Below are 27,210 nucleotides of genomic sequence, written 5' to 3' on the forward strand. Positions count from 1 at the left end.
TGTGTGTTACCTCTTTATTCATGTAGGACTATATTATGTTTCATAATTAAATAAATGTATAAGCTTAAATGGCAGGTTCATTCATTTGGCAAATCGACAATGCCATTGTGGATGTTGAGAAGATAACTTCAGCTTTTGTGTCGTTTTAAAAAGAAAAATGTAGACTAGCCTATGATGGGCAAATAATATATTTTAATGTTCCGAACACGACACAAAATTTTACGAATTAACACTAATTATTTTCTTTGGGTCTACACGATATGTTCGGTATTGGGTTACGTATCCCCCGGCAACAAGTTGTTCTAAATCCCATGTATGGTGGCGTGCGTCTAATTGCTTTATATTTGTCATAGAGACCGAGGCCGCCTGCTATCTGATGACATCACACCGTCACCGTCACTCACCCGCTCGGACAGCAGCACAGAGAGCTAGCTCGCGTCGGACTCAGAGGAACTAGTTGGTGGGAGCGCGCACGGACGGTTTCCCACAACATTCACCCTTCGTGCAGGAGCCACTTTGAAAGCGCTGGATCTCACCTGCTTGATTTCAATTCAAAACAGACTCGATACCAGAAGGGAGACAAAAGTAAAGGACGCTCGCAGCGGAGAATCTCCGTCGGACCTCTGAGGTGTCCTGTACTCCCAAGTTGTGCCGAGGGGAAAAGTCTGGACTCGCATACTCCAGCGTCGGTCCTCTGTTCAGGGGTTTCGCTACATTATTCGTGTTCCGACACATTGACTGCCTGCTCTTTTGTTTTTTGAAAAGGGACTTTATCGCCATGTCGAGACATTACGCTGGAGATTGCCATGGCTCCTCCAGAAACACAGGACTCGTCATCTTGGCCACGTTTTTATTTATTCACGGTAAGAGTTTATTTTGTGAATCGTTTGGTGCTTTCAAACATGTGCAACTAGATATGTCGTATTTTATATATGTTAAACGTATCCCTTCATGTTACACGGAAATGATGCAGACTAACCACCTGTCAGGGCGGTTACAGGTTTAAAACTAAACGTCCAGGTGATTCAACACCTTGCCTTCTTCTTACAGAGTTGAAAGCTAACATCATTTGGTGACTCTGATTCAGATTTGGTATTGCATCTTATCTTGGTCTTGTATTCTTGATAAGCAGTTATTGGTGCGTGGCTGTGTTTCGGTGACTCAACGCCATGTTTAGTATCGGTAAGGTGTGGCCGCCAGGAGCAAGGTGTTGTTCACAGGTGCCTGGCGAGGTGAATGTCAGTAAGCGAACAGTTGATGTTTTGAGTAGAAACGACACCAGAGACCCTGCCATATCGTGTCCTTGGTGCTAAATAAACTGAAATTATTCTCGTCATTTGATTAATCTACCTCCCCATTGTTATTTCTTATTTTCATGCACCTCGAACTCTATTAGCTCCAGGTCGGTGGAGAGGGAATTAGAAGCCAGGTTTAGCTTTTAATGTAGGCCTACAGTCACCCACACCAGGGTTGAGCAACTGAACAGAATTATTCAGATAAATGAAAAATCAAACCTTCCACAAGCATTTTTGTTAGTTGTGCTCTAGTGAGTGGGCCATTTTAAAACATTGCCGCTTCAACCAGTATGTTGTTGGTTTCTGTTCAACAGGAACTCTGAACCCGATCATGTTTTCCGTCTGTGTGCAAATAGACCATTGCACACGGTGGGAAAGATGCATTAATGTGGCAAAGATTAAAATAAATAAATCACCATATCTCATTTGCATATGAATAAACGTTGTCCTGAAAGAGTTAAACATTCCTTCTACGTCATTGTTTAAGGTTATTTATGTTTTGCCTGATAATCAGGGCAACAATGTTAAATTAGGTCTAACATTTTGGCCGAGCAGCACTATAGGAATAGTCTACTTCTAGTTTTTTGTTGGTTGTTTGTTTTGAAACAGCTATAACAACTATAAATGAATCCCTTTAGATGTATTCATGCAAAGGACCTTTTTATGTCCAGAACCATTTACAGTTAATGCTCTGCCTGAGGGAGAGGGGGAAAAACAAAAAAATAGATTCTTGCATATTTAAGAAATAGGGAAAATATTTGTTAAACAAGGTCAAATGAAATGGCTTTATCCTTTCTTTCATTTGAAATATCTGCATAAACCTCTCAGAATAGCTAAAATGCATTTCAGTGCTCCTTTTTTGTGGGAAATGGCACTTCACGTAAACATTAGACTTGTGAGGCATAGTCGTCTTTATTCGCAAGAAAATATTAAATTTTCCTGATTAAAACTTCCACTCAATGCTAATATCAGCCTAAACATGTGTTGTTCTGTCAAATTTTTGTTTGTTGTCTTTTTTTAATATATATAATTAAGTAGGGCACATATAACTCTCCTGGGAATCTACAGCGATGAGGAGGTGGGCTTTGAAATAACACTGTAAAGCCCCTCCCAATTAAGTTTCTGAGTGCCTGATATGTGGGTCACAAAGACTTGACCCGTTACCATGGATACGTTTTTTTCTATTTTATCAAGGAAGGACGGGGGCTTCAGTTGGCAGCGCCGGGGTGGGGGAGGGGGATGCAGGGGCCAGTGTGTCCAGTCCTGTGTTGTCTTATGGCTGAATAGGCTGTGTGCAGGGGGGGTGGGTGGGCTGTCTGGCCGAGCAACCAGTGGAAACGCAGGGTCATGGTGTCGGGGGACCCTCAGCCCCGCCACCCCGCATATTTCCCCCCCCTCGATTCCACATAGAAGCCAGCCCCTTATTTCCTTTACCTTGATACAGCAACCTCAGTCTTTTACAACAAATGCCGCATCAACCAGCCCACAAACAGGTGGTTTCCTCTGGGGCCTGGTGCAGGAAATGGGGGGGGGGGGGGGGGGGGGGGGGGGATTGTGCTCTATTCACAGGATCAGTTTGGAAGTTGTAATCACACGGCAGCAGATTCAGACAGGAGCCCAGCCCCCCCCAGCCCCCCGCCCTCCGAAGCCACTCTTTTCCGCCATGGCCCTGCCCCCATCTCCCCCGCCGCATACAGGAGGCCTTGTTCTCTGGACCTTTTATTTCCACTGATACCCTTCATTCTGCCTCGTCTACAGCTTTTGTTTGAGTGCTGATAGTCATTGGTTCGTTATTCAGATGCCCTCTCTCTCCTCTCTCTCTCTGCTTCCCTTTGGACTCGAGGCCTTACTGTTTATGACAGAAGGAGGCAGACAGGGGGAAAATAAATGTGTGGTTTTAAAATGACCTGTCACATAAAAGTGTATTGTTTTACCTACCATCTAATAATTGTTTTTTTATAAATGGCACACAGGATCCGATTTTTATAGCATCCATATTGGAAATTTTAAACCATCAAATGTTACAATCTGATATGTATTACACCTCCTCCACTGTAAGCATATTTATTTCGCAATTTACTTTGCTGTCTGGAAAAAATGAATTGTTTTCACCACCAGTGGAACATCCAACATAAGTTTGCTAGGCGGACGATACTGAGCCAGAAAAAAAGTATTATGGATTTCACCGATAAGAAAGTAAAGAAAAATATTATTTTATTTGTAATTAGGCTAGTGTTGTTAACTAAATGGTCATGGCAACCTTATTGAACAATTAAATAAATACTTGTTCCTTGTTAGAAGAACATTGTAATCTTCTTCACACATCTGGAACCTTCCTCCCTGGCTCCAGTGTCGTTTAAAAATGGAACGGCATTGATGGATTATGTGAGGAGAGAAGTATTTCTTATTTTCAGTCTCCCCCTCTACTAAAGGAAGGGGAGGAAAAAAAAAAGGTGAAAAAGAGATTGTCTTAGTACCTCATTAGTGTGATGGTGGTAGAATGAGGGGTGCTGGACCCTCTGTGATTTCTGTGTTAATGGCAGTGGAGGGGGCTTCTGTCATTATGTAGATTATCTGTCCTAGCCCTCTCGCACTGGCCCTGTAAATGCCAGACGGATTGTGAAAAGGTCAGGGGTGTGTGTGTGTGTGTGTGTGTGTGTGTGTGTGTGTGTGTGTGTGTGTGTGTGTGTGTGTGTGTGTGTGTGTGTGTGTGTGTGTGTGTGTGTGTGTGTGTGTGTGTGTGTGTGTGTGTGTTCTCTCGTTGGGCCTGGATGCATCATTGGTCTTGACATGCGCTGACACACTCATGCATGAAGATATTCTTGGGACAAAGTCTTCTTGTTGTAAAGGGTGATCAATACCAGCCTCCCCTGTTTTAATCAGTCAGTTGATTTAGACATAAAAGTGTGTTTTGCGGTGTAAATGGAGACTGGTGGGTAACTTTGTGGTGCATTGATCTGCACCATATCACTGGTCCATTGGAACGGTAGAACTGGCAAGGAGTGAAGTCTAATTTGAAGGCTCATGCAATGAGCCTTTTGATTAAGTCAGATTTGTATTTACTCTATTTAGGCTAGGCAAGCGGAAATATTTAATAGATACTTGGAGGAGAGCCTCTTATCAAGCAATGAATGTTCCATTAAAATAATCTAGGAATACTTCAACAGATGTACGGGAAAATCTTCTTGCTTCGTTAAATGGAATTGAATCAATGTAATCCTTCCTTTTTATGTTCAAAAGGGATTACATTTGAAATGTTGACATAGGTAAGTATTGATTGTCGATAAATGTCAAAGTAATTTGTCTTGCTCTGTGTCTCGTTTTGATTAAGAAAGACAGAACCCCAAAGTCAACCATCATTAGAGTTTGTCAGTTAGGTCAAATGCTATCACCCAGGATGGATGTCCCCTGGGAGGGAAGTCAATGAACAGCAGTTGCTGCATCGTAGTGCTTCGCAACCACTGCTATTAACAAGAGAAGACCATCAAGTGCAATTACTTCTCCACACAATCCCACACACACTCTGCAGTCTGACATGTCATTATTAGGAATGTCATCTGACTTCCAGCTTGTCCTACGGGTACCCCCCCCCTTATTAATCATCCATCTCTCTGTGTGCGCATGTGAGTGTGTGTGTGTGTGTGTGTGTGTGTGCACACGCATTAATGTTTCCTCTGAAAAAGCACATGTCACATTCACCACCAACCCTGCTATCTCGGCCCGCCGAACCCAGCTTTCAGTTTTTCTTTAATCACCCCCTGCTCAATTCAAACAGTGTTAAAGGAGAAGTATGCGTTTCTTGCGCTCGAAAGTTAATGATAGTGGCTTTCCTGCATTGACTGTGCCAAAACAGGACAGCTCCATTGCAGCTCACTCCCCAGGTTTTAAGCGCTTCTCTCTAGTCCCCCCCGCCTTCCTCCCACTTGTACAAGCTGGCAGAAAAGGCGACCCACTGTGAGGTCACACTGAGAGCACCCCACTGGGATGTTTGTGTTTGTCTCAGAGGGTTGCCAGATTAACGGAGTCAGTCCTTTTTTTTTTTTTTTTTTTAAATAAACGAATGGAAATCCCGCCTTCGTTAGAAAGAAGGCCAAGGTGTCATTAAGATGAATGGGTTTTCTGAGCGGAGGGGTTTCAGAAATGTATACATGGGGTAGTTTGACCGCAGTTTCTGGGGTAGACTTTCTATCCAAAATGCAAGGGTTCGCATTCCTACATTTGGTTTGCTAAAAGACTCGTAACACAATGCACTTCGACACGTTCCCAGTTAATATATCTTGAAGCAGTACAATTTGCTGCACTGGCTTATTTCATTTCAGCATTCTTCAATGGAAAAATAACGAAATAACGCCATACGGTGGTTGCAGAAGTGGTGGTTGTCACTTAGTCACGCGAACATTCCACCACTACATTCTCCTGCATCTGTAATTAATATCGGAGGCTTAAACCTTGTGTCTCTTAATCACTAGGTGCAATGCTGATTTTGAGGTAAATACCCAAACATTTTAGGTAACCCATTTTCTCTCCTGCAAATGAACCTTTGGGACAGACATGCCATTCGGAGACTCATTGAAGCAGCCACTCTTCCAAATGTAATAGTAGTAATTGAATGGTCTTCAAGATGGGTTCTTTATGATCTCCTCCGGTGTAGTTCTAGATTGGGGGCATGGGCAGTGCAGTTCTTCTGGTTCTAAGGTTTAGGATGATATCATCTTTTAAATTCCTCGGCATGGCATCTTGGCAGAGGGGATAAAGGAGGATTCGGAGAGCGATTGATGCGCTCCAGGAAGACTTAAGACTTCCCCTGGTCATTTTTAATGTGGAGGCACTACCTCCTTCTACCGCTTTATTAACAATCACTACACACAGTTTCAAGCGCCAAAAAAATACCTTCTTTGTGGTAAAGAGAGCAGAGGACCTTTTTTAATATTGATAGCTGGGGAGCCCACTATAATCCCTCTACAACTCTAGTCTCTTTATTTACAGAAAGACACTGTAGTGTACTCTACAGAGTACAGTTCTCCGGGCCCTTTAACTTGGAGGCCCTTGGCGGTGTCCTCGGCACGTGTCTGCGTGTGCGTGGCCATCCCCCACCATGCAGCTCATTAGCAGTCACCTTTAATGTGTCTAAATGTGTGCAAGGCAGAAGGGCAGTGGTTCGCGTTATTGATCTCGTATTGACTGGTGGATGATGCAGTGCCCTTATGTGTTATTGAAAACATTTAAAGGCCTGCTCTGGGGACTTGACAACACTGAGAACATCTCTTTCTCACCCTCTCTGCTTCCTGTCGACTTCCAATCACAACCTTTTGCCGCTCTTCTTTCAAGTCTATTTTACTGTTAACTTTTTCACTGTTCTTTTCTTAACACTATCACGTCTCTTTTCCTCATCCACCTGCAACCAACAAGACAAACATGTGGGTAACCTGCAGCCTCACATATTTACCCCTGTCATTACTTTTTGGAACCAGAATGCCTTCCCCCTTTAAATGCATACCAACACTACACACTAAAACATTCTAACCCTTGTATTTGCGGCATGTCTATGCACAGACCTATTAAGACACGTAGACTTGACCGAGCCGTGCTTTTTCTGCAACCTGCCACACACACACACACACACACACACACACACACACACACACACACACACACACACACACACACACACACACACACACACACACACACACACACACCCCCCTGACTTTGACAAGGTCACATTGAATTCACACTTATTATCCGCAGTGGACAAGCCGGCCAGGGGAGGAAATTGAATTTGGTGTGATGGGGACTTGTCACGTCTGTGGGTGGTGGGTATAAAGTCAGGTCCCTGAAAACACTTAGACACCCATGGGTTTTGTTGTTGTTCTTATTTTGTTCAAGTTTCCTGATGGAACATGACGGACTGGCCAATAGGTCAAAGTGCGACTTTTCAAACATTGAATAAACCATTTTTAGAAAAGGTATCTGAAGAAGAAATTAAAGCACATCTCCTTTGTGCATGGACTCCTCTGGTAGCCTTTGGAGGTGGCATAGGCTACGTTTGTATTGTATAATTTGGAAAAAAAAACATTGCGGGCGATATGGCCTAAAATAAAAATCCCAGATTTTTTCATAAAAAATCCGATTTCCGATTTAAATCGATTTACATAAAAAAGCATTATGGCAGGCCCTGCCATTGTAAACAGTGTAACCTGTAACATAACATAAAATGTAAAATATATAAAATATTTCTGTAAACATAAAATATTTCTAATGATAAGAGGACTTCTGATAAAGTGCCAACATAACATTCAAACTTTCAACACTGGTCATAAATATACAGTGTTTTGCAAACGGTAATAATTACCTTAAGAAAGGGAATAGTAACGGGAGAAGAATGAGGAAAAACACACACGCACGCAGCTCTTTCCTTCACTAGTCTGTATAGAGTGGCGAAGTCACGCCCCTTCCGGTAGGGCTCATGGGACCTATGAGATCGAAAAATATGAATGGGTGTCAATGGAGAGAAAATAATTATTTTCTGGTCCCGGTCTTTATATGCCCTGGATTACACATATGTTGTTTGTGGATATAAAGGATAATTTTTCATGCAAAGAGTTTGACCGACCGTTTATTGTGCAATTGTTCAGATAAAGGCTGTAGAAAACACAACGAGAAAGACTACACGGCTCGTATGTGACGTCACGCTCCCTGCGACTGGCGTGGAGAAGACCGACAATCATCCCATCGGCATAACTGAAACTCTGCACGTGCCCCGATTTATAATGGTTTTCACCTCTTTCGATGCTTTTATCCTCCCCTTGGAAAAAGCGGTGAAGTGGGGCAGAGAGATCGCCATCTCTGTGCCGAGTTCCAAGGGCGGGTGTGGTGACGTATATCATATGCGTCGAGAGCAGCGAAGAGCTGTAGTTCACAAAGCGGCCTCACATAAAACCTAAAATTATCAAACTTTTTCACGAACATTTTTAGTTTTCTTTGCATGAAAAATTATCATTTAAATCCACAAACAACATATGTGTAATCCAGGGCATATAAAGACTGGGACCAGAAAATAATTATTTTCTCTCCATTGACACCCATTCATATTTTTCGATCTCATAGGTCCCATGAGCCCTACCGGAAGGGGCGTGACTTCGCCACTCTATTGAATGAGGAAGAGGAGTGCGATCCCCCTACTGGAGCCCCGAGGCATTACCAACAGATCGACGAATTATTAAACCACACAGATATATTTCAAATGAATTATGTTTACCTCAAAATAGATTGAATAAATTGTGGTAGGCTATACAACTTGTCAAACTCGCTGCCATGTTTGTGTATCACTTTGGTAAATGCGCGCTCTGTGCGGGGGGAGGGCTGAGCCCATTCCAAACTACGGGAGCTGAGAGGGAAGCGTTTGCGGATGTTGAAGAGAAAACCCGATTTTCATTTGAACAAGTCGACGTGAGCTACACACTCGAATTAATCGATAAAATCGGTTTATCGCCCAGCCCTACAAACTACATGATCACTGAAACAATATCCCTGTAGCTTTGAAATTGGAGAGAGGTTTGTACTCTCCCAGAAGCAATGTGCATAGTGTACTCCTGGCAGTAACCTGTTCTGGTGCTGTTGCCATCTCAAGTGTTTTGTCAACAGGCCTTGCCAATCCTGCTGCTAAAAAACGGCGTGTCCCACCATTTTGTTTGTAAAACCAGGGTTTTGGTGTCTCCTCCATTTGACCGACACCCTCCTCCTCCCCTCCTGGACTCCCTTATCGGTGTGCTCGGCGACCTAACATCTATTTTAGCCTCTGGGAACATTCTTCCATGAACCCAGTCTCCCCGTCTCTGTTTACTCCATGCCTTAATGCCCCTGCTTCCTTTCCTTGGTAATTTGGTCCCTATAATTGATCCATCTGCGTGGTAAGCTGCTGTCTCTTGGCTTCGTCCCTCTCCCTTACCTCCACTCATCCCCCTCTTTGTTCTCCGCCGTTCCCTCTCCCCCAGTCTCTTCCTTTCCTTAGTCATCAATTTTCCGCTTCTCCTTCTGTAATTGGAATGTCTGCAAGTCCTCTTACACCCCTTAAAATCAGCTCTCTCCCTCGCAATAGTTTCCTCTCTTTCACACTCTTTCCCTCACCCCTTCCCTGTCTTACTGTTAAATTCCCTGGCTGTCTCTTTCACCTTTGTCAACCTTAGAGTTTCTAGTTTAGCCTATACAAACTGCCCATGCCACATCTCATTTCCCTGCTCTAATCCCAACCTCCCCCAAGGCCCAAGTTCTTATTTTCTCTTGTTTGTGTAATTGGAGTTCACCCTGCACACTCCCTTCTAATGTGTAATTCTGTGTCTTTCTTTACCCCGTTCTCATCCTGGTTCCCTCATCTGTCTTGGCTTTCGGTTGTTCTGGACTATTGCTAATTCTTCTCCCACTGCCATTTTATTTCATGGTTAATTTTGCTTGTTAACCATTCACCCTCCCAAACATAATCACCCTCTTTAACAATCTCCTGTAACCATTCCAGAAAGACCGCCATTTAGTGAGTGCTGGCCAACGCTTCTAGACGTTGATTGTGATGTTTTGGCAGTAAGTAAACATTTTCTTTTGTGGGCTATAAAGTATGGCACTAAAGCTACTATCTGCCAGTGGAGGAGATAGTGCAGGACTCCCCTGTGATCTCCTGCTGATGACCTCGCCCTGGAGGTTGGCCCGTTACCAAGATGAGTCAGATAGCGGAGAGGAGTTTGCATTGTTAACATTGAGCTGCGCTCCCATGCTGGTTTATTCTTGTATAATTTGGCTGCATGGGTCCACCAGTTTCGTGCCACATTATCAATCGCTTATGTATGGGCATTATCAGTTGTAATCAGCCACATAGCTATGGGTTGGTAGCTTCAAATTGTACTTACTATTAGGTTAACAGGGACGTTATCATCGATTCGGATAGGTAATGATATTAAGCACTGCACTTTTGCTAGGCATTTAACATATATTTATGTACATGTGGTACACTATTACTAGGCATTTAAAGCAGTGTGTAAGAAAATCCATTTTGCTCTATTATTGGTATCGGCCGCATTAATGAAATATAATTAGTTGAATCGTGTTACTGGGCATTCTCTTATCTAATGCATTCAATGGGGTTCGTTTTGGCAGGCAGGAGGAAGCCATGACGCCCTGAGCAACGTGAACAACAGGCAATTACAATTTGGTCTGACTTTTTCAATTGGCATTGATTATTTTATAACTAAATACAATCAAATACTTTCAACAGGTGGATGAGTAGTCGTATAACGGAAACATGTCATCTGTTGACCAGAACCGGGTGATGTTGAAGAAAAGGAATTTGAGAGAATAAATGTGTTACTTTTAGGGATGGGCACGAGTAGTAAATTCCAAACTCGAGTGATCGAAGGAATTCCTCGAGGATCAATCGAGTACTCGTTTAATCAAATCTATTTTTAGAATGCAACGCATCTGCAGCAGGAATAGGCCTATGATGAACGGCAATATTACCAACCAAACATGTAATGCTTATTCTCCATCAAAACAGTCAAAGTTATCAGAGTATTCATTATTTATTTTTGCAAACGTTCAAAACACATTTTCCTTACAAAAATAAATATGTCTCACAATTTAAATCACGTCGAACGGTTTAAAAAAAACAAAAACTAAACAAGTAGCATTGCAAATAATTTAAAGATGCAAATAAAACGGCAGCAAATGGACTATGGAAATACTCAGCGTTGAGATCTTCTCGTCCGGGATTACAGCTGCGTCTTGCGGCGGTGAAAATAGCTGACACACTTGGTTGCTGCGGGTTTGCTTTCCCGAACTCACCGTTGTGTTTCAGGAGCATATGTTGCCGCATAGTACTTGTAGTACTCTGGTAGCTCGATTTCGCTTTGCATATTTTACATTTCACCTTATGATCTCCTACTACTTTAAAGTATTTCAAATCTTCGCTGCGCTTTGCTTTAACCGCAACTCTTAACTTTTTGAATTCTGGCGTGCCTGCACATGGCACGGCACGCGCCACACAGAAATTTGATACATTTCATTTACTTTGTGCCCACGGCATGCGTTAGTGGCGCCGCACAGAAAATTGATACATTTGCTTCAGAAAACTTTGTTTGTGTGTGTATATGCAAACTCGAGTTTTCCTGTACACCAACCGAGTTCATTTGTAACAAGGAGTACTCGAGTAATCGATTCCTCACGCCCATCCCTAGTTACTTTAAATAATACTGCATACTAAAGATACACCGTAATGTACCACTTTTATGTTTTTCTTATTCTTTTTTGTCAACCATACAAATATCCGCTGCCTGCAGGAAAACCAGGGAGGGAGCACGATACTGGGACGCAATTGTTTACAGTCCCCCTTGTTTAGGACCACCCTCTCCCCCTCGGCATTCAAGTGTGCCAGGGGACACACTGAGAAAGGATTTGTTTGTGCCTTCTTCACCATACCGATGATTCATCTGTATCAAAGGACTCGGCGTAATACACCTGTATCAAAGGACATTGTGCCCACTCCCACAGAGGGAAGGCGCCTCTGGAGAAGGGGTGATTAGTGTCTTTTTCTTAAAATGTAAGCCATTTTCTGGCCGTTCACTCTGACAGTCTGGTTGGACCTGAGCCGTGTTTGGTGAATCTGCTTATGAGAACGTAGCATTTCAGCAATGTCATGCAGGATCTATCGTGTTCATATCCCAACCCTTTGCTCTATCAATCTGCATCCTTAAAACAGTTTTTTCTTATTAAATTCGAAAAGGACAGACAGACCAAGAGAAGGCATCTCTGCTGACTTGTGCCGGTCACCAAAGCCCCTAAGGTTTTTTTTTTCCTTTCCATCGTCCCCTCACCACCTCCTATATTCATTCATTGCTGGGAGCAGTCTGGTTCTTCCTTCCTTCCCTCTTTTTTTTTTTCTTTTAAAAGCTTTCAGAGGGAACTTATTCTTCCCTCCCTCCCGCATGCCAACCCACACCACCTCTCTCCAAAACAAGCTTGCAGCTGATTTTTCTCGTCAGTGATTCATGAATTAATCCCTGGCATGCCACAATCACTCCTGGGGGGAAGGAGGGCGGGCGTGCGTGCGTGCGTGCGTGCGTGCGTGCGTGCGTGCGTGCGTGCGTGCGTGCGTGCGTGCGTGCGTGCGTGCGTGTGTGCTTTTACTGTTTGCGGCAGAAGAACACCAGCGGGTGATGGAGTAAGGTGGGGAAGTAGGAGAGAGGTGGGGCTGGACTCACCGCTATGCCAGTCGCAATTAGAGCGATGGGTCTCTGAGTTTAAACGCATATTTAAATAGACATAGCTCGAAGAAGAGAAAGTTTCTATGTATCTTTCAAAGAATTTTTCTTGTTAAACTAACCAAAGTGTTCTCATTTGTTCATCCTTTCTAAATAAACCATCCTCCTCCCCCCCAGCTCGCACCACCAACTTTTTTATTTGGTCATTTTTTCCTTGTGGTTTTCTTGTCTTGTATCTATATTTCCCTCTCCCGGTCAGCCTTTTCCTCTGCCTCCATTTGAGCTTTCCCTCCCTTTTTTTTGTTCCTTTTGGCAGCCATCACTTCATCCTACAGATCTCAGAGATTAGGATATCTCTTGCAAGATGTATTTTTACCCGCTTGGCCAATTACCTCCCCCTCCCCTTGCGTTCGTCATCACAACTCTGACTAGTAGGGCGTCCACTCATTAGGCTCTCGTCTCTGTACCAGTCGGTGCCCCCTCCCTCTCCTGCTTTTATCTCTCCTCTTCATTCTTTCCAGATGATTCCTCCCCCCTTCAGCTCTCCAAGGAAACCACACACACACGCACATACACATACCCATACCCCCCCCTCTGTTCTGGACTCTGCATTATTTTTCTTTTGTTTTCTCAACTCACGCTTACCTCCCTTTCCTTATCTCCTCTGGTGTATTTGCATGCAGAAAGAGCGATGGGTGGACGGTCTGTCAGAATGGATAGATGGATGCATAGGTGGGGAAGGGTCACGGGTGGCAGCGATGTGATCGATTGACGGAACCGACCGTCACTCACGGTTTGGCTTAAAGGATTGGCTGCTTCATTTCAGATGGAAGCCCTTTTTTGGTGTCTCCCCCTGACAGCTTTATTGAATGGTTTTCTTATTATATTGAACTTGGAGTGCTCACATCTTTGTCCGTCACTTGCCCTCTTTTCTTCCTCTCTTCAGTTTTGTCCGCTGTAAGGTTATTTCCGTAATGCAGGCCAGTCGGTGATATCAAATGAAGGTAACCCTTTTTATCCAGACAAAATCAGAAGATGTAATGTCTCTCCTGGCACCGCAAAACCTCCCCCACCTTTTTAAAAGGCTTTTCTGAAGCGGATAAATTGTACAGTGTCAAAATGAGCAGGGCTATGCATAGCTACATTAGAATAATTAGTATTCACTGTGTAGGTTGGCTTGCAATGATCACCTAATGCTTATTGCCACTTAATCTCCTCAGTTCATCTCTGAAGACCATTACACTCAGGATGTAAGTACACTCATGATATAAACAGTAATGTTTCCCAGTCGTCGTTATGAGTGAACCAGGGATTCCTGCTGATGAAAGTCCAGCAGTATGTCAGTCAGTGGCTCATAAGGCTTTAGCATAAGACTTTGAAAGAACAAACTGCTTCATCTAGTCTCTTATTGAAATCTACTTGACTGAGGAAATTAAGTCTTAATATAATCACATTGTACCGAAGTAGGCACGATTAGATTCTCATTTTTAAATGAAAACCGGCAGCTCTCCATGGTTGGAATCTGGAATAGAGGCATGGTGGATGGGCCAGATCTGATTTATTACAAACTCCAAGGACATATTGTTGCTCCTTCGCTGTTTTGTATTTGGCTCCATTGCACAATCTGAAGTGAGCTCCTAAAATACATTCTAATATTACTGTTTATAATCCTCTTTAACATAATTATGTTTTGTAGACTACATTCATTTTCTCATTATTTTCTTTTTTTGTTGGTGGGTTGATCTCATAAAACTTGCTCAGAAAGCGGACCACGGCAGCAACTTGGTAGTATCTCCACGTATTATTTATCTGTAGGTACTTTTAATTTTAGCTACAAATGAATGGTCACAGGCACGTGCAACAGGATAGTGCTGACGAGATCACAATTGGCGAATGGGAGGAGGGGGTGCTTTGAGGTGGCGGGGCAAACGTAATCTGTCGTTGGAGGTAAATTTGGCTTGGCAGTAGCTAAAGGGAATAGAGGGAGCTGTGAGCGAGTGAGGAGCCTGTTACTGGACTGTCAAGAGTGGTAATGAGGTGTGTGTGTGTGTGTGTGTGTGTGTGTGTGTGTGTGTGTGTGTGTGTGTGTGTGTGTGTGTGTGTGTGTGTGTGTGTGTGTGTGTGTGTGTGTGTGTGTGTGTGTGTGTGTGTGAAATTTGAGGGAAGTTGGTCTGTAGGTGCAACATTTAATAGTACTAAATCCTGTTTTAAACGTTAAGTGAACCCTTGTTTAAGCAGGAGAAATTCTGCAGTTGAAAGAATAACAATGTGACTGTCGTAAAGGTTTTAGAAACAATAGACATAGTTGTAAGTGTTTTTCAAAAACCCTGCTCCTTCTTCGGTTCCACCGGGTTTGCAGGCAATAGAAAACTTACTGTGGAAAAAAAGTTTTCAACACGCTCATTTTACAGAGAATTTCCCCCGTTTAACAACTTCACCCTTCAAAGTGAGAAAGGAACCGTTGGAACTGTTTTCAACCGATTTTGTGACTGAACTTGTCGACTGAAGGTAACTTGTACAATCAATCCCCAACAATAATTGCCGATAGGATGTATAAACTTGGCTCTCTCGCTTCCGCAAATTTCTTACTTCCCGTCTCTTAATCTAAAGATATAGATCAGAGGCCTAGTGATAAGAAGCATATTGACGTATCTGACAACATGGGGCTTTAATTAGCATGAGGTACTTTACCATCGTCAATTAAAAAACTGAGCGTTGACAATGAACAAAGCAAAATTGTAGGTAACGTTGACAGCTGCTTGTAATACAATTTGCCATGCAAATGTATGCATGGAAATCAACAGTCTGAACGAACTCTCACCCAGGCAGGTAGCACTGACATCGGTTACCCCGAGAAATAGGCAGTCCTGCCTGGGGAAAAGAAAGATGAGTTATATCAAATTGAATTGACACTTCAGAAGTGAGAGGAGGGGAAACATGACATGCATAGACTGTGAAAGCTAGTAAGTGTGAAAACGCATCCATTTAAAGGCTTGGTGAGGGAGAGGGACAGGAGGAAAGAGGAAGAGGTGAATATGAGTCTGTATGGCCCAGCGTGAAACGAAGAGACAGACACTGGCACAAGATGGCTGTGAAAGAAGAGATGTTTCCGAGGTATAGATTCATTGGTTGGGCTTTGTATCTGACCTTATCTCACCATACAACAGTCAACTATTCAAGATCCCCGATCCAAAATCGACGCTTGATTCAGTACCTAGGGGTAGTGCAGGGCGATTCGGAAAAATATATTACAATAATTATGGTTAATTTTACACACTATCGATAGTGTGTAAACCCTTTGTAACATCAACCAAACAGTCTAACTGACAGTCACTAAAATGAAGTATATGAAAATGTAAAGTATGCATCAGACCTTTTCCATTCATCAGAGGCACATTTTCTCGTGGTTATTAATTTATACGAGTACTGGGTATCAACGTTTAAGTTGATATCTTCATTGAATGACAATCAAATTAAATATTTCAATAATAATGATGTAAACACTCAATGAAGCAAACCTAAGACAAAAGCCCATAACTAAAGGTGTGTTAGAGGGGGGGGGGGGGATGATGGAAAATAATAACTTGGACCCTTGCCACAAGCTAGTGTTGGCAATCTGGACTCACAAGGTGAAAACTCACAGTCGACCTGGGCTGTTCCTGAGGTCCTTTTGATGGGCTTTATAAGATAAGATAAGATTTTTATACAGACTTATACAAAAAGACACACCAGTTAGACGGCGAAAATGGGTGCAAATCATTGTCAAAAAGTCTTTGTGTTAATTATCCTACTGAGTGAGTAACTATTTCCCGAGGGCCTGCTGTGTGGGTCGATAGCTCTTTAGTCAGCGGTGGGTTCAGACGCAGGAGGGCCAGATAGTGACTGAGGAAACGGGGGAGGAGGAGCTAGGTGCAATCCCACCGTGCAGAGCCACGGACACAATATGAGCTTTGTCTGTAGCTTAGCCCAGCTATACTAGGCCGGTGAGGCTACGATGCTACTTTGAGGCTTCAGCAACAAATGGTGGCATAAAAACGGCTTTGGGATTTTGGCAGAATTTCCTGCCAAGCGATAGAGCCGGAATCCACCATAGCTGGTTACCCGCCCCCACTGGCTGCTGCCCTGAATAAGCGAAATGTCTACATCCCTGTCCCCTTCCTCTACCCCCCCTGCCCCAGGAACATGCCCCCGGGGTTAAAGTGTACACTGGGCGAGAGGAGACCAGCTGTAAGCTAATATGCATGCTTGAAAACAGAGAGGTCTGGTTTCCAATCATAGGAACCTCATGTGAGCAGGATACTATGGTGCTTTTACAAACGGGCCACTCACCCAGGCTAACTGCTGTGCAAACTTATTTTCCCAGAAACCAATGTTTTATAACCGCTATATCAGTGTCTGTGCTTGGGTCTTTCTCAACGTTGCCTAGGAGGTCCTCTGTAACCTGAAGCAGAAAACACTGCAGTGTTTCTTATTTATGTGTAATTAAGATATCGTTCGCCAAATGCACCAACAAGCTGTTCATTTAATACCATATAATTCTAAAGTGCACTGTACATTTGGTGTGGCTTCATCAAGTAGATTTAACGATGGCTAATTAAATCTTTTATGATCCTCATACATCAGTAACAGTGTTTTAATCCATAATTGTCGACCATGGTCGCACTCTCGCTACACACACACTCTGGTTCTCCTCTCTGAGGGTCAGCATAGGGACATTTGATCTCTTTCTGCCCCCCGTGTGCACTAGTTGCTATTGTTGCGACAGGGCGTCTCCCACATAGGATGAGTTGACACACACACACACACACACACACACACACACACACACACACACACACACACACACACACACACACACACACACACACACACACACACACACACACACACACACACACACACACACACACACACACACACACACACACACACACACACACACACACAGAGAGAGAGACACACAGACCTAGGCCTTTCATCTTTACTCTCACAGGCCTCTCTTCTTCTTCTGTCAGATGTAGATTGGGGGCAAAAGAAGGTGGGTGAGGGGCGGTTGGTGGATGGAGGAAGAATAAACAGACACATGTTATTCCTGTCCCAGGTGGACCTCTCTCCCTTCTCCCTATGGTGTTTTCAGGGAAGTAACAGGTTTCCGAAATGGTTGCTACGGTTGGCGCTCTTTTCTCATCAGCCTCAATTTCTCTAATTGTGTCTCTCCCCAAGCCCTCCTCTCTAGCTGCGCACTTACCACCCATGTCTTGCTCTCTCTTTCACCCTTTCTCAATATCTCCCTTCCTCTACCCCTCTCCTCTCCTCTTCCTTCTGTCTCACTGTTGCTGTCAATCTGTCGCTCTTCTTCCTTTCTCCCTTCCACCGCCCCCCCCCCCTATTTTCCTTCTTCAATATCTCGCTCTTTCCCTCTTGCCTTTCTTTTTCTCCCTCTCAACCTGTCTCTCTCTTGCTCTCTTTCTCTCTTTCTCCACCCCCTCATATTTCTCCTCTTCCATCTTTCGCTCGCTCGCTTGCTCCCTGGTTCTCTCTCCTTCCTCCCTCTTCTTCCATTTCCTCTCTCTCGCTCTCGCTCTCGCTCTCGCTCTCGCTCTCGCTCTCTCTCTCTCTCTCTGGTTCTCTCTCTCTCTCTCTCTCTCTCTCTCTCTCTCTCTCTCTCTCTCTCTCTCTCTCTCTCTCTCTCTCTCTCTCTCTCTCTCTCTCTCTCTCTCTCTCTCTCTCTCTCTCTCTCTCTCTCTCTCTCTCTCTCTGGTTCTCTCTTCTTCCATCCCAACTTCCCTCCATCTCTCTCTCCCCGGGGCTTGCCTCAGTGGGTCGGTTCCAGTCTGTCTGTTTGCTGATGACTCCACATGGACCAGATGTGATGCACGGCAGCTGTTGCTCTGCTCTGCGGCACCACTCATTCCTCCCTCTCTCGGCCCCCTATCTCCACTCCAGCCTAGTCTTTCACTCTTTATTTACCTCCGTGTACTTTGCTCCCTGTACTTTGATGCCGTGAGTTCTCCTCGTCACCTCTCTCCACCGACATTTTCCTCTCAAATGACACTTCCCATTTTTTCTATTCTTCCACCACTCACATTCCTCTCCTGCCTCAACAACAAAACTCTCAGCGTTCAGGTGACATCGGCCCTTTATTACTAAACAGTGCTGTTTTTTTGGGTGGTCACTTAGCAACTATTGTGTTCCAGTTTCTGCCTGTACTAGGAGTGAATCGCTGTCATTGTAGTCCGAAAAGTGTGGAGGCCAACCGGGAGCCAATTAGTTGAAGCAAATGTATGCCATGATCCGCACAATACTCTCTCCTGTTAAAAGTATTGTTTTGTCAAGTGACGCTCAAGTGAGGTTTCACTGATCGCCACTTGGACAACATTCTCTGAGCTAGATATAATTGGAGTGGCGAAAAGGCTGTGCTCAAGATTGATGTATAGACGTAGAGCTGGAGCTTGATTTCGTAGGTAAACTGGGGCAGTTGGAAAATGCTCAAGTGGCTTTTTTATTTGGGTTAGCTGAGCTCCCATTAGTGGTTAGATGCATTCGTTACGTATTGTTTCCTTTTGGTCTCTCTCAACCTACCCATCCCCGATGAGTGATGAACAGGTCTGACAGGTGTCCTCTCATCCGAGGGTGGGGGAACACGCACTCACTCACTCACTCACTCACTCACTCACTCACTCACTCACTCACTCACTCACTCACTCACTCACTCACACACACACCTCTTGAGGACTTTAGCCCTGAAAATCCCTGTCTTGTGTGTGCGCACCGCTGTGCATGAGCGTCACATCTGTAATTGGTTGCTGAACGCACGGACCGTTGTCCCTCTGATCCCGTGGAAATCCGGGATCAGCCTGGCAGATCCGGTGCTAATCAACACCGGCTTGCTGCGCTCAGGGAGAAACCTGCGCGCACGCCACTCCGGAGCGTGGAATATCACTTGCACGCGCAAACTTAATCGCTCCAGAAATCCCTAATGAGAAACATAACATGCAGCCTAATTTCAGGATGCTGCCTTTGCTGTGCTTGAGATTGAAGAGTGTGTGTGTGCGCGCGCGTGTGTGTGTGTGTGTGCGCGATAAGATATCGAGCGCCGCTTTTCTCCCGCCAGCGTGCCTGTGGATGATAAGATCGGGATTGGGCCCGCGGTGGAGGCCAGCGCTGGTTGCACTTCACCCCCACGCTGCGACCTGTGAGCGCTGTGCTGGTCGCGCGGGTGTTCTGCGTCAGCCAGGGAATCGGAGGAGAGGATCCTCATCATTGCTCATTCACTGCTCCCCTTTGAGCAGCGTGCTAATTAGCCCTACGTCTGTGATTACCCCGCTCGCGTTTGATCTGCCGCACTGTCGAATGCCTGCCTGCATTGCAGGAATATAATGTGCACAGCCGCGCGCACGTACCAAACCACACATTTGCACATAGACTTGCTTACACTTTAGTTCAGAAGCAGGCTTTTCCCCTCTACCTTTTTAGAGCGCACTACAGGTGGCCCTTGCTACATGGTGACGTACATGTAGCGTTGCTCGGTGAAACAACTGGGAGGTGTAAAAGTTAATGTTTTACATTCGCATACCAAGAGCCATGATTACATTCGCTGCGAGTGTGCGTGTTCCTGTGCTTGTCATGATTACACCCTGGAAATGGTAGAATTATGGCTTTAATTACATTTTTAACAAATCCCCCACTGCTTCCTTGTTGTGCTAGTAATGTCTGTCAGAAACTGGAGGATATGCACACTGCAATGTCTTTGACGACGCGAATAGCAACAGTTCCCTGGGATCGGTCGCGTGTTATGCCGCTCTAAAAACCTGGGAGGCTGCTGTGATAATGAAAGTCCTACCTGTCCTCCAAGATTAAGCAGCACTACGGCCCTCCTACACACGCACGCACATTCTCACAGCTTTTTATTACCCCAGTTCCTGTCTGTCACTTTATCTTAATAGGCAAGATGGATGGTAAACAAGTTAGGTGTGTGTGTGTGTGTGTGTGTGTGTGTGTGTGTGTGTGTGTGTGTGTGTGTGTGTGTGTGTGTGTGTGTGTGTGTGTGTGTGTGTGTGTGTGTGTGTGTCCAATTCCTGTTTTCCGGTGTCTGGGAAGTCGCTTTCCTGTGATCTTCATATCCCTTCCAGTGGAATGGCATAAGGTTATTGCCCCATGTCTGGCCATCTACTTGAAACACCTGTTGATTGGTTGTGTATTTGTTATTGATTAATTACTTTGTCCCTCAGCAGCTAAAGATACACCGCTCTCCTATGGCAAGTTGTCATAGTGACCGTTCGTTTGGGAGGGAGAGGGAGGGCCAGAGACCTCTCTCATTGACCCGCACAAAAGCAAGCACACATGCGTGTTTATTTGTAGATAAAGTAGTGTTTGTTTGAAACCACGCCTACCGTCTTCTCTCATTTGTCCTCTCACGTCCCGCACTTAGTATCACCTTTCCTGTCACCGTGTGTGTGTGTGTGTGTGTGTGTGTGTGTGTGTGTGTGTGTGTGTGTGTGTGTGTGTGTGTGTGTGTGTGTGTGTGTGTGTGTGTGTGTGTGTGTGTGTGTTGCACGTCTCCCCTTGAGACGGGAGACAATGGGGCCATGCCGCCCTCGCCGGGAAACCTTTGAGAGAAGATAATGGCCGACTGAACGACGTGCAGTGAAAAGCGGTCGTCGTACCTAAAGCTGTCAGCTCTCCAAACCATTATCTTCTTATTGGCTCATTTATCCATCTGATGTTTCTTATCCCTTTGTGATTATTGGCCTACCCTCGCCTCTTTTACCAGTCTCTCTCCTTCTCCTTCTGGCTGTGTCTCTGTTTCTTTAGTCTCTCTTTATTTTGGTGTTTCTCTTTCTTTTTCATTCATTTTTAAATATATATGTGTGTGTGTGTGTGTGTGTGTGTGTGTGTGTGTGTGTGTGTGTGTGTGTGTGTGTGTGTGTGTGTGTGTGTGTGTGTGTGTGTGTGTGTGTGTGTGTGTGTGTGTGTGTGTGTGTGTGTGTGTGTCTCCTCATTTCTTCCTTCATTTCCGGTTGGCAATGTCATGGAGTCTTTTTATGGAATCTGCTGCTTGGAATAAGTTGGGTTCTATTGTCATAGAAACAAACTTCTTTTGTCATAGAAACAGGCAATGGCAAAATATGTACAATATTTTTTCAATCCTTCAGTCCGTAATCATAATTAAATCATGTCATATGAAAACTGCTTTTATAAAAGTGATGTATAATATTTTTTTATATTTAAATATAATGAATACAATTATACATATTGTAGGCATGCATCCATGCCTACAAAAAAAAAAATGGGCGAAATCCAAAAATGTTGGGCGAAATTTATTGCAAATTAACTTCTCTGCATTTTTCTCTTACACATTGTAGGCTTTAAGTCTTTCCATCTCTGCAGACACGTATTTCACACTGTTGAACACAATCTCTCACACTCTGCCTGTCGGCAGTGTGGTGTGACAGTGCCGTCAGCTGTGCATCTTTTTTTAAATATATTGGTGTTGGTAATCCCTGACTGTTTGTTTTGCTGCTCACCTTCTGTGCTCCATATAACTAGCGTTGATTTAATAACCCACCATGTGTCCCGAACTGACAGATTGATCGCTGCAATAGCCGTCTCTGTCATATCGCGGTACTGCGTTTTTAATCCTTTAATGTGGCCCTGGAATTGGATTGCTCCCTCACCCTTTTGATTGGGGGCGGTTCACGCCAGCAGTGTTGACCAATGGGCTCATCAGAGGATGTTTGATTGGCAGCCCTTAAACAGAGGAGCTCGGGAATGAACCATGACCTACCGTACCATCCCATCTCCTCCTACCACCCCCCCCCCCCCCCCCCCCCAAGGCCCAACCTCCTACACCTCTCAAGGTGAGATGAAGGTGGAGCCTTATCTGGTGGTGATGAGCAGGCGAAACATCTCACTTTGTATTTGCGGCGCAGGGATGGCTGTGGTGATGGGATTCCTCTCACTTGAGTTGTGTTTGGTTCGGATTTTTAGAGAGGGATCACGCCTCGCCTGAAATATCCTCTGTGACACCTTGGTAGACTCTCACATCGAAGTGTTGTTAGGCTGGTGAAAATAGAACTCATAATTGCATTATGTTAACAAGTGTCCTATACAGCAGACACAAAGGTATTAATGGGAAATGCTGAACATCACACATGCACACTGCCACGTGTGTCTGCAGCGTTCTTGGGTGAATGGAGTTGCCCTGTATCACACACGGAGGGAGGGAGGGAGGGAGGGAGGGAGGGAGGGAGGAAGGAATGTTATTAGAAATGGTGCTATGAAAAGCAAATTAAGTCATCGTAGTCTGACCTGGGGTCTCTTTTTGCACTTGACAAGTTTCTCAGGTAAACATTTCTGACATTCTCTATCTATTCTTAAGCAGTAAACTATAGAGGAAAAGCCAGCACAGTCATAATGCAAGGACCAGTGATGCCGACCTGTGAATCCAGATGGAAGACGGAGGAGCAGATATGTGAAGACACAAATACGCCTTGGAGATAAAAATGGATACACTGCGAAAAAAAAGAAGAGTTCTGTGGCACGGAATAGAAAGCGGCATACAGCGGTGGGAGAGTGAGAGCCACAGAGAGATGGAGGAAGGGGTATGCAGCCGGGCATAAAAAAGAAACTAGCGAGGCCTCTGGGTGGCTGGTGACCGTCCAGCCGTGCAGTCAGTCAGTCAGTCAGTCAGTCAGTCAGTCAGTCAGTCAGTCAGCCACTTACTGGTATTCAGTCTGCCTCTGAGGCAGCGGTTGGAGGCACTGGGCTGTGGTTATTTTTTTGCTTTAGGAAAGCGGCGTCCTTTTTGTCCACAGTAAACCTGGCTCTGTTAAAAGTGCGGCTTTACTGGCCCTGAACATAGCCCTGCCATACTGCACCCGGGGTTGACATTAAACAAGTGTTTTGTCTCAGGCCTGCGTTTGAGGTTTTTGTCTTTTTCTCAGGTTTTCCTGTTTTAAACCCCAGACAAGGTACCACATCCACTTTTGAAGTAGCTTATTCCCTTGCCCTCACCTCCAAAAGGTGTGGGTGTCTCTGTCTGTCTGTCTCTCTTCCATGTGTCCGTTTCTCCTGGGTACAGTGTAGATGTTTGTGTTTATTAATAATGGAGGTAGGAGGAGAGCTAGATAGAGCTCTTCTTCTCGCCAAGGGAATGAATAATTCACCCCTATGGAAAAGAGGTGTGTGTGTGTGTGTGTGTGTGTGTGTGTGTGTGTGTGTGTGTGTGTGTGTGTGTGTGTGGGGTCCCGTGTAACTGCTATAGGGAGTCCTTGTCTTGGTCCCTGTCCTAGCGTTTTCATTGGGTCCGTGAGGTCGTTACCTCCGGTCGTACATATGCACATATCTTCTCTCAACACGATCTTCTTTTGTGTCCTCTCGTCCTTGTGTTGCAGGTTTCTATTATCTTTAAAGGATGTCTCATGGCGGTTAACACAGTCCGTTGTTCTGTACTTGGTATGGGTTAGGAGGTGCGAGAGGTAAAAGATTATCCAATGTAGAGAAACCTCTTTCGCCTGTCGGACAGAATTCAGTGGCCTTGTTTTTGTTTCAAACACAATTGTCTCCCATTTCAAAGCAAACTGGGAGGACTTGTTTAACCAGATTCTTAGTCAGCTTTGGGCTATGCATGTACACAGCTGAAACTCAGGGGGGGTGGGGGAGGGGAGGCGAGCGAAAGCGAAAGAAGTCCGTAGAGATACATGGGCCATTGTGTATGTAATTTCCTGTCGGGGACCCTGCAGTTAACAGACCTGTTGGGATTTATTGTGCTTTACTAGTTTCCTCTTTCCTGAAAGCCTCATGCATACTGCATAAACTTTAGCCGCAGAGTAAAACAAAGGTCATGGGCTGAGTATAGCCTCAGGGGCGGGGGTCTTCAACGTTTTGGCATAGCCAGTCAGGGTTTGTTTGATGGTGTTAAAAGGTCTATTAATTGTTTAGCATAGATAATATGGTATATGAGGTGTTCCTTCTTTGTTAATGTACTTTGTAACGAGGAACAATTTGAAATGTCCTATTAATAGAGCGTTGTGCCTACCTATTCAAATCTAGCTTAACATACGCGCAGACACGCGTGCGCGCACAGCGAGCCAGAGATACCACCAGAACCCAGAGCATATTTCTCCTCCAGCTGTTCATCTTTGGATGGCACTTTGAAGCCTATTCGTCTTCTTCTGTCCCTCCCTCTCTGCATCCCTCTCTCCTTTTTACTCTCGCTTCACTTCTGTATCTTTCTCATGCGCCTCAGCCCTTCCACCCGTTCCCCTCCCCCCCCCCCCCATCCAACTCAGTTTCCCCGAGTTGGCTTTTGCAACGTTTCACAGCATCGCTGTGAATGAAGTAGACTGTTCCCAAGTCCCCCCCCTCAATCACTGCCTCTCCCGCCCAGTTCCCCCCCCCCCCCCCCCCCCCCCCCCACCGCCTCCTCTCCTGTTGCATCACAGAGGTGAGATCCCCACCTCAAGCCTCCCTCACGCAACATCTCTCTAACAACACTGCGTGTATTCCAAACCCGGCTCTTCCTCTTCTTCACTTCCCAATACAACAAAACATACCACCCTCTATCATCCCCACCCCATTCCCTGCTCTTAATACAGTATATATTATTTTTTTTGTATCCTGTAGGACCTCCCCACTTTGACTTTGAAGCGTGTGCTTTTATCCAACCTTGGCGATCGATAGCCCAGCGTAGACTCCTGTATTCCCCCCCCCCCCCGTGCAGGGTTTAACAGTAAGACACCAGAGACGTGCGTCGCGGTTACCTTCTAAATGTAGCCTCCCCTATGCGCTATTGATTGGCCCCCGCTGATGAAGAGCACCGCGCGAAAGGTCAATACCAAGACGAGCCACGTCGCCAGTCTTCATTTCCCGGTTTTATTCCCAGCGTGTCAAACTGCCTCGCCTGTCAAAGCTAAGCTGCATTTCCACCCTGCGCCGTGCATACCAAACCACCCACGTCCCTCTGGGGGTGGGGGGTGGGGGGGGGGCGGGTGGTTCTGTGCGTGTGTAAAAGCAGTATCGGAAAATGCACTTTCGATAAGGGTCTGTCCCGGTGGTTTTGTGCTTTGTGTAGTTTGTGTGGAGCGCGGCGTTCAAGGTCAAAGGAACTGCTGCCACGCCGATTGCTGTGGAGCAGCGGCAGTCCACTGCCTCCGCGTTGGTCCTGTTCCAGTGCCGAGCTGATAATGGCCATTAGTGTAGTCAGGGGGCAGCAGGGGAGGTGAAACGCCGTCACCGTGCGAGTGCAGGGAGCGCCACATACCCCTCAGCAGGTGGGCACACCACACTCATTATGTCAAACAATAGTTGGACCCAAATGATGGAGTCCTACTGCGCACACACACACACACACACACCGTGGCATGTGTGTGCGTGCATTCATCCATATACACACAATTGTTAGAGTTATGTCTCAGGGGAGGCGAGTGGGAAGGGGGTGAGGAAACGACCACAATAGGCCTTGCGTCTCAGGAAAAAACAATGTGATTGTTGCTTCTGAACCCAAGTTTGAAATGCGGTGTGTGAGAAGAGGGAAGAGTCCAAGAAGGAAGCATTGTTTGTGCAAGTCGATGAGAGAGGCGGTTTGCAGGCAGAGGAACATTCTGTCTGCCAGAAAATGGAACCGTTTCTCTCCCCCGCTCCATATTGCTTGTGTCAAAGCTCATTCTTCGGGGTTTGCTGTGGGAAGGCACAACAATGGCCCAGGCGGCAACAGGACGTAATGCAAATGAACACATTCACAGTGGCCTGTTCGGGCAGAATAGCGTGCCGGCTGCTTATTACTGCATTATAGCACTATAGAGGAAACTCTGCAAGATGGAGGCCAGTAGGCGATTCTATCTCACACACACACAAACGCTTGCAGTCGCACACCGAATTTTAAACACTTACTTCCTCTGAGACACACGCTCGCTCAAATGCTGGCACCCGGCAAAGTAATTTGTACCTATCTTGGACGGCAAAGAACTCGACATTCGGGTCCACCTGGCGGGGCGCAGCCGCAAGCGAGGAGAAACGGGCGAGAATCAGTGAGCTCTGAAGGCCATTCGATATTTTGGGTGATGGCCTGCGCCGCCTGTCCCCTGATGCTGTGCTTTCCCCCACTCTAGCAGGGATCAAGCAAAGGACATGAATGACATTAGCCCTGGGCCGGTCGGGCGGGCGGGCGGGCGGGTGGGCGGGTGGCAGCTGATAAGAGCCCGTTCACCTTTCATACGCCACGGCTGGCTCTAATGGACCGCTGTGAAAATTAGTATTTTTATTCTGGCCTCACTCGCTCCTGGTCTTTCGCTTGCTCTTGTCTCTCTCTCTCCCCCTCGCTCCTGCTCCTCCCTAGCTCTCACTCGCTGTGCTGCTCGTTCTCTCTCTCGCTGTTTATCTCGGTCTCGTTCTCCCTGCGCTCTGTCTCACTCTCTGCGTCTGTCTCCGTCCCGCTCTCATACGCTCTCTCTCTCTCCCTCTGTCATGCTCTGGCTCTCTCTCTCTCTCCTCCCCTTATCTCGCTCTGTTCCTCTCTCTAGCCTCCGATGGCGGTACCCTCTCAAGGTCAGGTGTACAGTATGGCTCCCCCCCACCCTCCCTTGGCCATCAGCCTCTCCTCGCTCTGTTTCCTCCTCGGCGCCCCCTCCTCCTTTTACTTCACTTTCTCTTCCTACTTTTTTTTCTGGGGT

The 27,210-nt window shown here is 45.5% G+C and overlaps 1 protein-coding gene across 1 annotated transcript in view; it reads left to right on the forward strand.

Annotated features, from left to right (window-relative positions):
* Positions 1 to 372: 372 nt before the first annotated feature.
* Positions 373 to 27,210, forward strand: part of si:ch73-22o12.1 (poliovirus receptor homolog) — a 46,301-nt gene continuing 19,463 nt past the window's right edge. The window contains exon 1 of the mRNA XM_060064103.1: positions 373 to 863. Coding sequence (XP_059920086.1) covers positions 779 to 863 — 85 coding nt within the window. The 5' untranslated portion in view covers positions 373 to 778. The remainder of the gene's footprint in view (positions 864 to 27,210) is intronic.

The sequence above is a fragment of the Gadus macrocephalus genome, chromosome 11 (assembly GCF_031168955.1).
Source record: "Gadus macrocephalus chromosome 11, ASM3116895v1".
In the NCBI taxonomy this organism is placed as follows: Eukaryota; Metazoa; Chordata; class Actinopteri; order Gadiformes; family Gadidae; genus Gadus; species Gadus macrocephalus.